Source organism: Lotus japonicus, chromosome 3, assembly GCF_012489685.1.
Source record: "Lotus japonicus ecotype B-129 chromosome 3, LjGifu_v1.2".
NCBI classification, from domain to species: Eukaryota; Viridiplantae; Streptophyta; class Magnoliopsida; order Fabales; family Fabaceae; genus Lotus; species Lotus japonicus.
In genome coordinates, this window is record NC_080043.1 from 77,797,472 (window position 1) to 77,815,593 (window position 18,122).

The window sequence follows — 18,122 nt, forward strand, 5'->3', positions numbered from 1 at the left end:
GGACCTTTTACCTCATCTTCAATATCAATATCAACAAGAAGTTCTTAATTAAATACCGCCTCAAAAACTTAACACTGTTTAGTAGAGAATTCAAACACTATATATTTTAACCTAGCCAACTTGTGCTCTGTTTTACTTTTTTGACTACTAATAGTGGGTACTGCCTAATTCCAACTACTGCCTTTGAAGCATTGGATGCCCCATATCTTTTCTATATGTCTAACAAAGTGCTATCAATCCATATGCTATCTGAAAAAATAAAGAAAAAGCAAAGTTGTACAGCAAAGTGGGGAAAGATGAATCTGTTATATTTTACATACAACAATGGTTAGATACCCAACTCCGGAAGTAGTAAAATCATCTCTGTAGAGGGGGAAAATAATAGAGTATAATCAGCACTAAAATAATTCTCTATATATAGTCAGTTTTCATATATAAGAAGAAATAATCTCAATAAACAACCAAATAAAAAGTGGACCGAGAAATTTTAAATTAAAATCAAGAAGATATATTTTGATTTTAGATATAAATCCTACATTATTGAAGATCAATGTGTGCTGGGATACTAGCTAAGCAAGCAATGACATTGATATCAAAATTCTACAATAAGACAAAATAGCTGCCATCAAAGGGGGTATATAATTAAACAAAGTCGTCATTGTGCACTAAACAACATTCTAGCAACTAATCATTTTACAAGAATAGATAATGTGAAGTCTTTATCTGTATATCCAATCGGACGACTACCTCCAATATTCTTTTTTGGGGTAGAAAAAGAGATCACAATTTTCCTTGTTGTGGCATCTTGTGCACATATATACTAACTTTTCATAACGATTTTCTGTCCCCCCGACCTCTCTTTCTCTTTACCTCTCCCAAGGCCGACATTTTTAGGATAGGATATATGAAGAGAGAAAAATGAAAGATGTAATAAAAAGAAAAATAAAAACAAGGGTTAACCGGTTAAATAAGTTTTCTTCATGTCTCTACAAAATGAGTGAGTTTTGATTTTAGCTTGCTGAAAAGAAACTTGAAATCACGCACATCTATTACATTAACGCCCATAAAAACGCACAATACATCTTGTCTTCCTTATATTTCAATTACCTTATTTTAATTTCTAGCTTATTACTATTCTCTTTTTAGAATCGTCTTTGATTTTCTTCTGTGTGATTTGTGTGAGCTTCAGCCTTCAAGCAATGTTAATATACGATTGGCAACACGTGAAAGTTAATATTGCAGAATTTTCAAGTGACATTTTACGAGCCACTAAAAAGTAAAAACAATATGTTTGGAGCACGAGCAAACAGCGTCGGCAATTGCAGTTCAAATGCTTGCATACATATCTCATTATCTCACCATAGCTGTATTAAGTGACATCCTCGTTTCTCCTCTCTAGTACTGGAACCCACGTCTATAGAGCAGAGTCCACTTACCCTCATAGATAAGAGATTGGTCTTCCCTTAAACAGCTAGTGCCCTACTTGGATAGGAGCGTTAAACCAACCACAAACTAGGTTTAGTTTGCAAGTTGTGAAAGAAAGGCATCCTCACTATTATGAAACATGGGGACGCTCAGCTCAGCTGCCTCGTACTTCACATGCCCAAACCAAAGCACTATGATGATCTAATTGATGTGGGCCAATTTTGGGTCACCAATTTATTTTACAATGTGGGTCAAGCATTTTTCTTTCAAAAAGGCCTACGGTGGATTGAATTAGGGTAAAACTAAATGAACCATCCCCACACCTAACAACACCATTTCCCTCTCTTCATTTTTTCAAAAAGTATCCCACTACACCACCATCCCTTCAACCCCCCTCTCCTCAACTCTTTCACCATCCCTTCCTCCCTATTCTCCATCATTTCCTCACCATTCTCCATCATAATAATGATTAAACCACAAGTGGAAGTTTGCTTCATTATCTTTCTATAATTTTTGCCAAATAAAATTGTTAATTTTGACACTTCATTTTTTTGCATAAAATGAATTACTAGTTTTCTATATCTGTTTGCCCTGAGTAAAACTACGTAATAAAACAAGGAGCTGAAAAAAGAATGAACCTACGTAAGCACTAAGCTTTCGCTAAATTAGAATGTCTTCCCATATTAAGATAGAAAGAACGAACCACTTTCTACTGAAGGAAATGCAGTCCACAAAGCTTAATTAAACCAGTAAGCAAACCAAATGAAGAAGCTTTTAACGATTTTTTGTGCCTTGAGGAGGAAAAAGTGGGTGGGGGTTCCTTCTGCATCTGAAAGCATCAAATTGCACCTGGACAATCAAGAAAGTGGTATTGTAATGACATCTGATTTCGATTGTAAACATGTTATTGAATTGAAATTGAGATCATAACTTCTGACAGAGGGATCACATGTGTCACAAAATAGCATAGCAGTGGATTTGGATTTCCTATTTTCAGGGAAATTGTAAATTTTGGCATTCAAGTAATTTAAACCATGCAATCAAAATTGGACAGCTCATAGGTTTCATCAAGATTAGATAGCTCATATAAACTCAAAATAACTAAAAACATTTTGATATTTACACCTTGTCAGACACTATGATACATGAATGTCTTTTCCAAATGGAAAAGTACCATACATGGAGCTAGAAGAGTTACCTTCTTAGATGGTTATAACATTATTATACTTCCTCTTACGCCTTCTTGCTTTCTGTAAAATCCGCTGGGTTTCTTCCTCCTCTTCCTTGGTTATATTTCCGAACAAGTCTTCTCCATGGGAACACATACATAGAGCAGTTATTATTTCTATTCAAATAATGAAAACTTTGTAATAAAGAAATTTGTAAACAGTTAAATTAAATTTAAATATCACTGGCAATAATTCAAAGCAGATCAATGAGTTTAAAACGATCAGAAGAGAATCCTTAGATTCTGAAATGCAAGATACAAGAGTTGTATACAGGAAAGGGAAGAAGCGAACAGAAAATCTAAAAACCAACAGAAAAGCTTAACAAGCTAACCAACAAACTAACTGACTTAACAAACGAACTAACATTATAACTGATCAACAATAATAAATACGCCTAATATCCCCCCTCTAGCCGGAGAGTGGATGTTTAACACTCCCAGCTTGGAAAGCAGCCGTGTGAAAGGAAGAGGATCCAAAGGTTTAGTGATGAAAACGGAAGATGAAAAAGCCAAGCTTGTAATATCTCACGAACTAAGTGGCAGTCAATATCGATATTCTTGATACGCTTAAATGTAGGATTAGCAACAATATGCTAAGCGAATTGACTGTCACAAAAAGAAGAGTAGGAGAAATGAAAGGTAAACACAAATCAGTGAGCAAGTAAGTAAACCACTGAAGTTAACAGTACTCCACTTCAGAAGAGGATTTAGGAGGCAGCAATTGCAAGAAGAAGTCTGACTATAGTAAACTTGGCGACCAGAGAAAAAATATAGAAATAGTCAACCCACTCTTGTTAGGTGTAACCCTTAGCAACCAAACGGGTTTGTATCATTCAAGAGAACCATCGTCCTTGTATTTTATTTTATAATTCCACCTGCAACCAATGGGAACTTTTTAAGCAGGTAAATAAGTGAGACACCATGCATATTTCCATTTAGAGCATGAATTTCGGCTTCCATGGCTGCAACCCATTCTGGAGACTTGACAGCTTCAGTGTAGGTTTTAGGTTCAGTGATAGAAGAAATAGCAAGAGCATAATGAAGATGAGATGGAGATAAGGAGTTACAAGATAATAAGATAAGGATATGATGTACCTGAAGAAGAGAATGAAGTGGACTGGACAGAGTTAAGAAGCCGGCACTGAAAGTCCTCAAGATAAGAAGGAGACTGTTTGTTCCTTTTAGACCTGCGAATAGGAACTAATGATGGAGGCGAACAATCATGAGAATTATCAAGATTCAAGGAGGAAGTTTGACAAGGTGATATATTAGATGGACCAAAAGAAGATTGAAGATAAAAAAGAAAATCAAAGTTTTGTGTTAGGAGTAGGTGTTTAGTGCATGATGATAATGTAAAGGGGAAAACATGTTCATAAAAAAAATTGCAGGAAATAAAAATTTCTCTAGAATTAGGATCAGATAGAATTTAGCATTTAGTTAAAACCAATGAAAATACATTTCGAGCCCGAGGACAAAGTTTACTTCTATGTTTTGTTAAGGTGGAAGAAAAACACAGATCCCAAAACCCTAAGAACTAATAAGGTTGGGGGAGTACAATGAAGTAGTTCAAAAGGAGACTTTTTACCTAAACAGGAGATTGTCATCTGTGATGAGGTGGACAGAATGGTTTGCTGCATAGGACCAAAATCTTTTGGGCAAAATTGCATGACAAAGTAAGTTTCTATCAATGTAGATAGCACTCTGCAATATGTGGTGATAGGGTTTGGGTAATCTACGAGACTACCATACTGTTACAGCGATCCCAATCTTCGTACATTTCATCTCCTCCGCTCAGTGCCTTGGTCGAACCATTGATAAATTTTAACTTGTACTTTGTTGACAAAGCTCGTCGCAACGCTCTCCTCCAAGAATGTTAATTTGAACCATTCAATGGAGGAGATACCAAAACCATACCAGAATTTTCGGCTCGATGAAGATAATACGGGCTTCAAGTCGGATCCACAGTTTCTAAATGTCGATCCCATCATGTTTGGTGTTCTTCTCCATTAAGCAAGGATTCATTCATGATTAATCACACACTGAATCAAGTAGTAGATAGAAAGGAAGAATGAAACAATTGATTATGAATTACAGGTCGAATTGAAGCAACAGATAGGAAGGAAGAATGACAAAGGTTGACAATGAATCGAAGTGCGAGCGGTAGCAAAGCAAGGGTGGGTTCCCTTGCTCTGATGCCATATTACGGTAAGAGAAACTAAGAAGAGGGTTGAGAGAATTTTAGATTCTGAATAGATGAATATCTTCCTTACTTGAGATACAAGGTACAAGAGTTATGTATAGGAAAGGGAAGAAGTTGACGAAAAAACTAAAAAACTAACAGAAAGGATAACCGAAAAGATTAACAAGCTAACCAACACACTAACTGACTAAACTAACTTACATCATAACTGATAAACAATAATAAATTCACCTAATATCGAAGTCTATATCCAGTGTAGACAAATTGTCATAATTAATCAATTTTTAATCATAATTATATGGTACTTAATTATTGCCCTCACCTCCTTGAAACAGAAGATAATGTTAATGAATGTTTTTCATAGCCCAAAACTGCATCTAGACCCATGAGCAAAGGAGACAATATGAACAATAATAGAGACAAAAACCACCTGCGTTTTCTTCGACCAAGCAGGAAAAAGCTCCGTCCTCCTCATCAGATTCAATGACGATTGCACAGTCTCGTCCTCCCCTCACAATCTGTTATGAGAACAGTACATGGCAATTCATACAGCATCAGATTTGTCATTTTGACAAGCACAAAACTTTTGCACGAAAATGAAGTGATGTATGTCACTGTCAAGTGCATCTTATAACTGTTCATATCATATCCGTAAGTAATAAGAAGCAAGAACATAAAAATTATTTTGATTTGGAAGGCATGTAACTATCTGATCATGAATGAGGAGAGACAAACATTTTGATAATACCTTCTCAGAGCATGGTTCTTTTTTCTTTTGCACCTTCTCAGATATTCTATCTGAAAAAGTGACCTCTTTTTTTACTGACATCCACCCTCCCATTTTCACCTTTGGAGCTGCAGCAGCTCGTGTCCTCATCTTCACTTCACTGAAATCAAGAAAAATAGGTCTGACCTTGTTCATCAAATGCTTTAATATAACCAGCTGTAAGAGGAAGTATTTATAATTAATGATTCAATACAATGGGAAAGACCAACAGAAAATAATATAAGGTTAGATCATTATACTCCAATAGAGCTGCATTTTATCAGCCAGTGTGAAGAAGTGGATACAATATAATTTAGCATGATTCAAAATGTAGAAAATAGAATAATTGTATCATGTGTTTGTTGTGGAAAAAGAGGAGAGGCAGCATTCTTCAAAACAAAGGATGAATAGCCTCCCAAAGAAGTGACTCCACCCCCTCAGTAAAGGATGTATGATCTCTTTCTCTCCCCCATAGCGATCATGTGATTTTTAAATCTCACACTCTTGGATATTTACTTTTACAATTGATTCTAGCTTTAAAATCAACTTTGGATGGAGCTACAAATCTTAATTTCTTCGGTTTTCACTACTAGATTTCATTTTAGATTTCTCATAACCTACGAAATCACTTCTCTCATTAATGTATCCTAACATAAATTATTTCATTTTCAATTCTCTTACACGATAGTCAATTTTACTAAAATCAATTCTATTCCCTATCCAGAAATAATTTTAACCACGATGATCCAAATATGCACTTATTATTAGCCATAGAGGAAGGCCTCAAGGCAGCAGTGTAACCGGAAAACAGAGTGCTACTGCTATCTACTCATCAAATAGGATGTTGTATATACTATATAAATATGAAATTTCGGAAATGATTAATTGCCACTGATCTCCTCTCTCAGATCAACTATGGCATATAAAATTAAACTCAACCCTATGTGGACTTGTCCTCACATTTGGGAGTGAAAAGTACATTACATAGTCCTGTAAACAACGGTTTAAAACGTTTTCACAAATAATAAATGAAAGTATGAAACTTCGCTAAATTTACCCATAAACAATTTAGACAACTGAACACAACTTTACTAACTGTTCAGAGACACTGTATTAGGTAAATTTGTGAGGTACACTTACCTAACAGGAGGCTGACGCATTTTCGGTGGGGTAGCCTGTTTGCTAATACTCTGCAAGCTAACAATGTATCAGGGGAAAAATGCTTTTCACTAAAGGAAAAAAACAGCAGCATAATATGGAACGAGGCAACGTTCCTTTCACCATAAAAAGGGGAAAAGAGTATACAACCACTTTCACCTCGTAATGAGTTTTTACTTGTCTAAGACTGGTGTATCACACCATGTTTTTTCTAGTGACATATTTTGGGACTTTATTCGAAATTATCAATTAATTAGGAGAAGGGAAAGTTCAAGGTGCCCATCTATAGAAGACATTTGAGGTGATTGTATACTTTTTCTTTGTAAAAAAGATTGGTGTACTAATGATTCAATAATAGAGATAAAGCACCTTTGAAGATAGAATAGGCTGTGCAAGATTCTTTGGGTTGAGGTTTTTTAAACTACCAGAGATTTCCTGCACGTACTTATCAGTTAAGCATCAGTTCATTGACAGACAACAGGATACTAAGATATAAACGAGAAGGGAACGAAAGAAACCTAATGGGATGAAAACATTGTACAGAAGCAATAAAAAGTGTGAAGGATTTTAAGAAATCTTTATATTGTAGGAGAAGGGAAGTTCAAGGTGTCTATCTATAGAAGACATTGAGGTGATTGTATACTTTTTTTCTAAAAAAGATTAATGTATTAATGACTCAAAATTAGAGATAAAGCACCTTTGACGATAGAATAGGCTGTGCAAGATTCTTTGGGTTGAGGTTCTTCAAACTGCAAGAGATTTCCTGCACATACTTATCAGTTAAGCATCAGTTTGTTGCCAGACAACAAGATACTAAGATATAAACGAGAAGGGAATGAATGAAACCTAATGGGAAGAAAACATTGTACAAAAGCAATAAAACATGTGAAGGATTTTAAGCAATCTTTATGTTGTAGGTTTATCGACTACTAACCTTAGAAAAAAAATGAAGTTTAATATATGTGCATGTTTTAATCAATATTTATTGCCATATTTACGTGCCTGCATTTCTTTGGTGGTGTTATGAAGATAAGTTTGTACGTTTCGCAGAGAGGCTTCAAATAGCTGAGGAAAGGCTGAAACCATCAAATATACTTCCTGTAACTTCTCATTGTTTGTAACCTGGCTCAACTGTTCAGTGACAGATTTCAAGCTCCCGTCGATTCTTGCTTTAATGTCTTCTTGTCCTTTAGTCTGATTTAAAAACCACCTTATCTCAGTAACTGAACTTCGATATTCATTAATGTTAGAGAAATAATGCAAGTCAAGATAGAAACCAGGTTGTTACCATTAACTGAAGTGAATTATCCTGAGCAATCAACTTCTGTCTTATGTAATCCACTGAACGGAAAGCAAGAAGTTAAAAGTTGTATACTAGGTTACCAAAGTAATTTATGCAACATACCAGGCCAGAAAATGCATTCAGATATTATCATTAGAATATGGATGCAAGGAACCCAACCAAAAAAGACCAGACTGAGTAAGATGGCATCAAACATCAAATGAATAGTAGGTCCAGATGTCTGAATTCTAAGTAGAAAAAACGAACGAGCTATCAATTGAACTATGTTTCTAAGAATAAACAATTATTAAATAATGCAACATAAGCATTACAAAATTTCAGTAGAATGTCTTCAGAAAAGTGATTACTCAAATTCAAAGTCAATACAGGATTAAAGCAAGAACTAGATTTTAGTTTCTCAGACTCGCTGTCTTCCAAATATAAGTACTCACCTAAATTAGTATACATAATACTTCTATAAATTCTTTTCAGGGTGTTGTAAATACTTAGAATTTGAATTACTTACTGTCTAAAATCATTTCCTTTGTTCCTTTGTTTACTTGCATTACGTCACTTTGAACAGAATCCAAGATCATTGCAAACCTGCTCAATGAAGTTTCCATCATGCCAATTCGGTGTTCAAGTCCTTCACTTAACTGACCTGCTACAGAAAACAATAGATATGTTATCTTTAGTAAATGCAGTAACATGCAAACATAAAAGGGCACAAACATAATTGACTTCCTACTTTTGCATAGGTTCAAGAAAGCCAGATCATCATTAGATATAATCTTATGTGAATGCTAAAACTATAAGATATGAAATACTCTTACTTTTAGGATCTGCAGAATTCCATTTGACCATGAGATTTCCTGAAGATCTCGAGTTAGGTGGTTGACTCTCTTCTCTCGAATACGTAAGTCGGGGCAAGCTAGATATTTTCTTCGAAGAGTTCTCATATTCTTGGGAACCCATTCTCTGGAAGGATTAAAAGAACTTAATAAACATAGAAATAGAGTCATGAACTGCATGTATTAATGAGGGAATCAATGACTCAAAATATGTTATTTAAATCATAACTGAGTGGTGCATCTTGGAATATGTTCTCTATTTACCAGGACAAAATAACTGGTAATGACCTCTCATGCATTTCAAATGTTTAGTGATAAGAAGAGGGGCAGATGAGATTTTTCCTCTCAAATTTGTAGATACTAGTCCCACACAAGGTAGTGCCCTGCTGATTTTTTACCACACTAAATGGATAAGACATTTCAGTGTTCTTACTTCTTACATGATTCAAGCGTAATAGGTGAGCACCGGATAACTGTGTACCAGGAGGTGAGCTTTTACAGCCATTACCATATGACCGAACAATAACCGAAAAGGCCAACCAGACCACTAACCATAAGATACAGGAATAATTACAATGACTTAGCTTTAATTACATTCACACTTCTAACATTTGACAAACTACACTTACCTTCCTATATTAACTGTCCTCACACTTTGAAACCTTTTTAATGAAATTACACATAACTTCCTACTTTTATGAACGCATAAATCTTTTGAAAAATAACAAAGCAAGGTAGATAAGTATAATTGCCAAACAAGAAGGGTGTCACTGCAACCAACACCAACATCAGAACAGGTGAATGTAATTGTGATTGTTATTATTATCATCCCTAAATATATTCATGATTCATCTCACAAATCATGCTTTATCTATTCTTGCTTCATCTATCAGTTTTCTTTCCAAGTCACAAATAATTAATAAAAGAACTGCAATATAGTTTACAAAAATGTCATGCTTCTTAAATTAGACAAGTTTATACAAGTGCAAATGTGCAATCAAGTTTATAACAGAATTACTGAATCATTTAGGAAGCAAGGTTCGACCTGGTCATTCGTCGTGACAGCCTCATCAAGAGAGCTCTGAGAGAAATTAGACAACAATCCATGCTGAGATGAAAACCCCTGAGAAAATGACTGCTGAGACAGTTGCGAGCGATGCTGCGAAGCTTGCATTCCGCTCGATACATTGTTCGATCTCCTGTTAACAAACAGCAAAAGTGACTTATCAACAACACTATTTTCACACCGGAACCTTGTTAGTTACACACAGGTTACTGATAATTTGATATTCACTCCGAATTCCGAACAGAGATCTTAAAACTGAACTCAAAGAGAAGCATGAATTTCAAATGAAGCATAATTAGCCTAAGTAACCGTTCATCGAAGTTTTTGTAATGAAATACTAAATCAGTTTAACTTCGTTTTTCCAGATCCGATAATTTCACATGATCCAAACAGATCGCTATGCAGAATTGATGAGATTTTGAAAAGACGAAGCTAACTGAAGCAGAAATGAGTAAAAATCATCCTCAAACGGACGCATATGTGAACAATTTCCAGATCGTCGATTTCTTCTCACAGAATGAAACAATCAATTAAGCATTCTAGCTAGTGATTCGGAAAAGAAGAGGTAGAAATAATCGAAAACGAAAGGATTGAAGCGAATGGTGATTGAAAAAGCGAGAAACTAACCTTGAATGTAGAGGAGGAGGGGGGAAGACGGAGATGGAGGAGAGATCGCAGGCCTTGTTGATCTTCATTTTGCGTTTGAGAATCGGAGATGAAACGGCGTCTTAGGTCATCGGAGAAAGCGTGGCGAGTACGAGAGAGGAGTTGCAGGCTTTTTCTGTGTGGAAGAAGGAAGAATGATGGAAACTCGCACACTGCAAACAAATGCGCGCGGGAATTGAACGGGGATTTAAATATTTGAGATCGTTGCTTGAGATTTGAATTTTCGGAGACACATCTTCCTAAACTATCCAGCTAATACGGGTCAATTAATTGGGTTCGCTTCATGGTAATTATGTTTTTCCACTTTTTCGTTCATGAGACTTATTTTAGTTAATTAATTTTCTACTATATTAATTTATCAACTATTATTATTTTGCTTTATGAAGGGTGTGGGTGTGGATGTGGATTGAGATCAGACGTGGCTTCAAGGCTGTTCAAGGGTGCTTAAAAATAAGTTGATACATATGCACGGACAAATGGGAAATGTCAGTATTAAAAAGTCGGAAAGACTATCTCCCAACACTTGTCAAACATATGTAATCAATTATATTTGACCCAACTCTGCAACAGATCAGAGGGTTATCTAAGGTACTCGTGCCAAGTAAAATCGCTCCTTATGAAAAGACAACGAGTTTCGGACGCAACAACCGACTTACAAGGTATTCCAAACTCTTTGTAGGCATTTGCCCCCGATCTAATCGGGCCCAGTAGTCCTAGCCGTAAACGATGGATACTAGGCGTTGTGCGTATTGACCCGTGCAATGCTAGTTTGACTTGGGGGTGGTGATTTAGTGACAGTGGGCAACAAAGAAAAGGGATATGTACGAAATAGAGATATTCGAACCACGTGTTATGCTCTAATCACATGAGGCCAACAACCAACGAATCCACTCTTTCTGAGTGCACCCCCCTACGGCCGACGACGACCCACCCCCCAAATTGTGAATACTACAAATCAACGTCATTCCAAATTGAGGGCCCAAGCGCAAAACTTTCCCATCATCCATGCCACATCTGAAATCCGCTAACCAAAGATTGAGTGTGACACTTAAAACCCCACCTACAGTACATAAATGTACCCTCACCCGTTCGATCAAACTATGTGTCAGGAAATTCGACGACTCCCCTTGCAAGTTGTAGCTATTATTCATCACAAACCTTGGACCTCAAAGTCTTCAAAACTCAACTCTATAAAAGGCGAGTCTTAAAAAACTAAAGGTACAAACTTGAGCGTTGAAGTTTCTTTGCAAGTACCATCGGTGCGACCTTGCAACGGAGTAGTGGACATTCCAACTAGAGACGTACCAGACGCCTCGATGCTCGTCGTTCTCCCCTCTCAATCAACACCCTCCTGGTGATTTCTTTGCAAGCATGCCTCTTCTAATGGAGCGCATCATATGTGGCAGGGGCGGAGGCAGGAATTCATTTCTAGGGGGGCTAAGATTGAATATCATAAAAAAAGCTAAACATCACCAATAATACAGATGTGTGTGTGTGGAGGAAGGAGATGATAGACATTCGCATTTTTATGATAGTATTGAGAGAGAATCATCGAGATGAGAAGAGTGGAAAAATGAGAGATATACTATATAATATGTGACAGAAAATTCAAAAAGACATAAAAATAAAAAAATGTGAAAAAATGCGATCAAGGAAAGAAATTTGTAAATGAATTATTACTTTTGTTATTTGCGTATTGTTCTTATTTTAAAAGTTGAAATAAATGCAGATTATTACTCTTTATTTAAATCTTTTCATATTTGAAAAACGTTACAATTTATTAGTTTAAAGTATTTCACAGTTTATTTATAAACTACTTCTACTTTTTATTAGATTAAAATACTAACTTTAAAATTTAAAGTAGAGTAACACTTTAATGGTGATTAGGCATTGTAGGGATATAGGGCACTGTTTTAAAAAATAGTTAAAAATATAGTAATATAAGATAGGTACATAAATTTCTCAGAAATAACACAAAACATTAATTTTATTTCCACTTCACAAATGAAATGAGTATGTAAAAAAATAGTTGAAACTTTCTCTTATTTTAATAAAATGGGTATGACATAGTTTGTTTTGGGTAAGCCAATGATACATTACAATTAGGCATAAAGGGTGCCCACCCATAGTTTACAAGAAAAGAAAAGGGGATGGGAAGAAGCAATAAAAAACAACATATGAAAAGCCAAATTAAAAGAAAAGAAAAAAAAAAGCTGCAAACAGAGAGCAACGCACAGGCCAGAACAGAGCCAAAGTAATTAATGTATCCTGGAGACATAGTATAGAAAAATGGGTATGACATAGTATAGAAAAAAGAAAAACTTGGGAGCTTGGGGGTGCTAAGCCACAGTAAGCACCCCCTGTGGCTCCGCCACTGATATGTGGTGTTTGGCTTGAAGCGCCAACTAGTCAATGTCAGCCTTTGACCCTGCCCCTACAAGACCAGTCGTTGAAGTTCTTGATCAATGATGGCGCTTCAACTGGAGAGCATCTTCTTTTCAGAAGTCAACGCCATAAAGGGCTGATAAGACTTATGCTTGCCCCCAAGACAAATACGTTGTGGCGATTTGACACACACTCTAACTCACTTTCACTAATAATGCACAAATTAAGTCCAATTCAAGGTGGTTTTTATAAATCCAATTTTAGTTTTCACAATAGTCACAACTATGGTGGTGGCATTCGAGAAGGGAAATAAAAGAGAATATAATAGGTGGTAGTGGTGACACGATGATGGAGGATACCTGGTAGAAGTGGTAGTTTAGGATGTTGAGTAGCAATAGTGGTGGTGGATGTTATTTGATAGTAGTGGTGGTGGTGGAGGTTTCCTAGTGGTGGCGATGAAGGGACGTGGTGGTGATGGAGGGTGATGGTTGTGGCAGTGGTGTGGTGGAGGGTGGCGGTAGGTGATGTGGTGTTACATATTATTAAAAATATAAACTATATAATTCCAAAACTATTTTTGTCAGCTTTAAAAATTAGACCGAAAGTGTTTTGAAATTAAATAAAAATCATTTCAACACCACTTTGACCAAACATGTTTTATTTTCAAATTTACAATTTGAAAACTCGAAACTATCTTGGATCACTCTTAATTACCAATCAATAGCAACAATGATTATTTTCATCATTAGCTGTGATTCACATTTATATTGAAGTGTGTCTTTGTGTAATTTTTGGATAGTTGTTTAATAATTTTATGATTAAATGGGCTGAATGGGATTGGACTAGCCCACTAATGGACTCTGAAACATTCAACAGTGTCTGCGTGGCGATCCGCGAGAGAAGCAGCGAGAGTCGTTGATGCCAGTGAATCTAATGGCGAAGAACACGTGGGGAAGAAGCACAACTTTAGTGTTTCTCACAAGTTTGTTGCATCTGTAGCTCATGTCAATTCTGCTTTGGCAGGTCATAATAGTTTTGCTTTAGCAGGATATAAAAACTACAATTCATACAATTGAAGGAGAGAAGAAGAAACATTTACAGGAAAAGAATGTGAGAAGAAGGAGAACAAGAGCTCCCTTCAACCAGCACACATCAATCATACTCGATTTTTTCCCGTTCACCCAAAGTTTCATTTGAACCATAAAGTTGATACTTGTACAGAAGCCTATGGCGTTAGTTTTTGCCGATAAAATTTTAATATTTATTTGATTTAATATTTTTTTTAATAAAACTTTATTTAATGAAAGAAAAGCTTTTGACCAAATAACCATTTTATGATTAACATTTATATAAAAAATTATGTTCAAATAATATTTTTTAACTATTAACATATTTCTACATTGCTATGATTAAAGTTCATAGTGTGTGTTTGGTAATCAAGAAGCTTGTTCACATATCCGGAATTGATGCCTAGGGAAAAATCTGAAGATGTATTAAACAATGATATAATTGATATGTAAACTAAGTATCTCTTTGGAAAGCCAGAGACAATGAACATGTTCAGAGACAAAGTGCGAGACCTTAGTAAAATGCAGAAATGTCTTCAGATAAATCAATAATTTTAGTAAAATGCAAAACTGTAGAGCGCAAAGAAATTAAGATCAGAAGCAGATCGGTTAAAAGTTAAACCTAACCTCAGTTGTATGCAGAAGAATACAAGAGAGTCATACCTCAAGAAGCTTGTTCACATATCTGGCATCGATGCTTGGGAAAAAATCTGAATATACATGTTCTTGTGAATCATTGTTCATGCTTCAAGCTCAATTGGTTCTTGATAACAATTCATGTTCACAAAGACCCTGCTTTAGACCCTAAGCAGATCAAATTTTGGTTCCAAAATAAGCGGGCTAAGATAACAGTAAACATAAACTATTTAAAGAGCAAATTCAATTCCTTTAAAGCATTTATATTTTCAGTTGTATTACACACTTTTTGACTTCTGCTGGTATTACACGTACTCCAACTCTGAAGGATCGGAATGCAAAGCTTCTTGAAGAGAACATGATATATAGAGGAGCCCTAAAGAATGCTAAATGTTCCACATGTGGAGGTCCCACTTTTGTTTCTGAAATGTCCTATAAGGAGCATGTGGAAAATGCTCGATCAACACCCATAAATGTTTTTGCATGTGACTCAGGAAACATACGATAAAACTACAAAACTAAGATCCTTATGTGATATTGTGCTTAAACTTGTTCTTGAAAAGGATTCTATTATCTAGATTGGGTAGAGAATTTATTAGCCATTGTAAAAACTTCTTCTTCTTCTTAAGTATATTTTCCTCTTGTAACCAATTTTTTTTTACCTAAGTACGTTTGGTTCAACAAAGAGAATGAGAGAGATTTGAATGGAGTAAAAGGAAAAATGAGGTTTCCTAATAATCTATTTTTTTATTTTTTAAATAATGATTTTTTAAAAATATGAATCAAATTGATTTAAGCTAAAACAAACAGGTCCCCAAAGAATAACTCAAACCATGGCTTTACCCTCATCACAAACCTTGGACCTCAGAGTCCTCCAAAACTCAACTCTATAAAAGGCAGGTCTTATAATTCCAAAATTATTTTTGTGGTTTTAAAAATTAGACCAAAAGTGTTTTTAAATTAAGTAAAAATCATTTCAAGTACACTTTCACGGAACACATGCTTATTTCTAAATTTACAATTCGAAAACTCAAAGCCATCCTGAATGACTTTTAATTACCGATCAATAGCAACAATGATTATTGTTATCATTAGCTGTGATTCACATTCATATTGAAGTGTGTCTTTTTTTCCGCATGTGTGGTGCTTCATATGAAGCGCAATCCAAGTGAAACTTTATACTACCTACGTTCCTATTTAACTGTTAAGAGAAAAAAAAACACACATATTAAAGAGTACGTACAATTAATTTTGTTAATTTTTAGGAAAGTATTATTTGTTTTCCTATTTCACCATTTAAAATGTATTTTATTTTTCCTAATTTACTGTTCCTGTATTTCTCAGAAAAATATCATTTAATTCTCTCTTAAAACTCTAAGCGAAACATATTTTTTCATCAAAGTAAATAGATAATAAAGAACGGATAGTATATTTGTTTTGGTGGGGTTGGAGATAACCCGACATGACTTCATAAAGTATTGAATAAAATCAATACGTTGTCTTCACTGTGACTTCATAAAAAGTCCAAATTAGTAAATTATACATTGAAGTGTTTATAAGCTTTTCATTTGAAACCCGATAATGTTGTTTATGGTTACTGTAAAAAAATGAAATATTACTTGTCACTTTCTTCACTTAACTTAACTAGGTTGCTTAATGTCTTTTTTCTTCTCCCTGATTCAGTGATTCCCTACCGCATCACATCAATTACACCCACACATTTGACCAAGAAAATTCTCTTGTAGCATTTGTTCGTCATCCTCTCATATTCCTTGGTATATTCTTCCACTGCAGTCCCACCTGCAATTTCCAAGCACATGGAATTAAATTATGAATGAATGAATGTACATAAAACCTTGATTTTTGTTCTTTCTTCGTTGTTGATAACACGTATGACGTCTCCGTCTTCAGTCCTCATATAGCTTTAGCCGCCGCTAATATGCTATCGCCGCAGTTGTTAATATCTTAATGCATGTTTGCAAACGTGTCAAAATGGAGGTTGCAATTGTATTTTTTTTGTCTTGACCAAGTATCCCCACAGCCGATAGCCGTGAGACTAATCCCTCGCCCCACGGTCAGCGCACTAAGCAGTAGGGGGCTGGCCAAGAGTTTTTTCTATTCGCAAGAGTTGGGATTCGAACCCCCAACCACTTGCTTAAATGATGAAGTGCTGAACCACTACACCAACTCACTTGGTAGAGGTTGCAATTGTATGCATGTATTCACTTTGTTAAATAATTTAAAAACTAAGATTTATTATAATGTAAAATATCAATTTTATCATTAAAGAATCATTTGTGATATTTATGGATGGAATTTAGCGTAAACAACAAAATTGGAAAAGAATGACCTAAATAGTAGAAAACGCGTCTTGAGAACATAGTAGAAATGGATGCAATTTATAGTCTTTGTTTTTTGTGTTCAAAAAGAACAAAAATTTAGTCTTTGTTTTTACTTATAATCAACAAATTTTATTATTTTTTAAATTAGTCTCATAATTTTGATCTAGTTGTAGTAGATATTCTTGATATTTTCTCAAAAGTGTGTGCCAGCTGTGCGATTTTAAAGATCAAACTTTCGATCCAAGCATTCAACTAATCATCTTTAACCACTGCAACTAGCACTCATTGGACGAATGCATTTTCTGATATTGTACTATAAATGGGAGCAGAGGTGGCATTAAGGATCTACCAATACAAAATAATATTAAAAAAATTAGTGATAGTGATAGCTGCCGCTAAATCAAAGAAAAAAAAATTATTGACCAGTTAGGGTGAAAATAGGCAAGGCCAGATCAGACTTTGTGCGGCCCAAGCCTGAACTTCATTCCAATTTTTGCGGTCCAAGCCTGACATGTCTGTTATAGACCAAATTTTAAGGCATGATCTGGCCTTTTAGAAGGTCTAACCTGACCTACTAGTTGTTTATAAGTTTATTTAACTGAAAATGTCTTCTTAAAGAGATCAGTACGCAAGCGGGCAAATATGTTGCGGGTTATAGGCATTTCTACATATCATGCGCTTTCATTTATTTATATTATTAATAAAGAATAATATTATGTAAACATACTAACCTATCAGGCCAAATATATTTTCTTGATAGCCTCAACCTACCCTTTTAGTTAATCGTGCCTTTTAAAAACTATAAGCCGGACCTTTTTATTAAAAGAGTTAGGCTAGGCCAAACCTTTGACGGACCATGCCACGGGCCCGTGATGGATTGTCTTGCCTACTTACTCCCCGACCAAGATCAACGGGCCATCTTGGAGGAACGAGTCATTTCCTAACTCAGACAACACCATGCCATAGTCTTGAACTTGGACTTGATGGATGAGCAAAGAATAATAACCATATGGGAGAAGTGGCCACCAAAAAAAAGATAACTTCAAGGTA

At 35.3% G+C, this 18,122-nt stretch overlaps 1 protein-coding gene across 6 annotated transcripts; it reads right to left on the reverse strand.

The window, feature by feature from the left end:
• Nucleotides 1-1,959: 1,959 nt before the first annotated feature.
• Nucleotides 1,960-10,908, reverse strand: LOC130746122 (putative recombination initiation defects 3). Of its 6 annotated transcripts, none has more exons than XR_009022015.1 (14): nucleotides 10,604-10,908; nucleotides 9,956-10,109; nucleotides 8,893-9,037; nucleotides 8,586-8,723; nucleotides 8,066-8,118; nucleotides 7,780-7,971; nucleotides 7,475-7,540; nucleotides 7,147-7,212; nucleotides 6,760-6,809; nucleotides 5,602-5,740; nucleotides 5,284-5,371; nucleotides 3,749-3,840; nucleotides 2,624-2,731; nucleotides 1,960-2,274 (listed from the first exon to the last, which is right to left on the reverse strand). XR_009022015.1 is itself a non-coding variant. In XM_057598652.1 (14 exons), the coding sequence occupies exons 1-13, from the start codon at nucleotides 10,669-10,671 to the stop codon at nucleotides 2,628-2,630; spliced, it is 1,365 nt and encodes a 454-aa protein (XP_057454635.1). In that variant the 5' UTR covers nucleotides 10,672-10,908; the 3' UTR covers nucleotides 1,960-2,274; nucleotides 2,624-2,627. The 6 variants fall into 6 exon arrangements, 5 of the variants coding, with proteins under 5 accessions (XP_057454635.1, XP_057454634.1, XP_057454637.1 ...); XM_057598652.1 differs by having other exon boundaries at nucleotides 3,749-3,853; nucleotides 8,586-8,720; XM_057598651.1 differs by having other exon boundaries at nucleotides 3,749-3,853.
• Nucleotides 10,909-18,122: the final 7,214 nt, after the last annotated feature.

Coding starts and splice junctions, on each gene's coding strand:
- LOC130746122 (XM_057598651.1), bottom strand. CDS start 10,671: ATGAAGATCAACAAGGCCTGCGATCTCTCCTCCATCTCCGTCTTCCCC. Junction 10,110..10,603: donor CCTCCTCCTCTACATTCAAG/GTTAGTTTCTCG, acceptor GTTTGTTAACAG/GAGATCGAACAATGTATCGA. Junction 8,724..8,892: donor GAATTCTGCAGATCCTAAAA/GTAAGAGTATTT, acceptor TGTTTTCTGTAG/CAGGTCAGTTAAGTGAAGGA.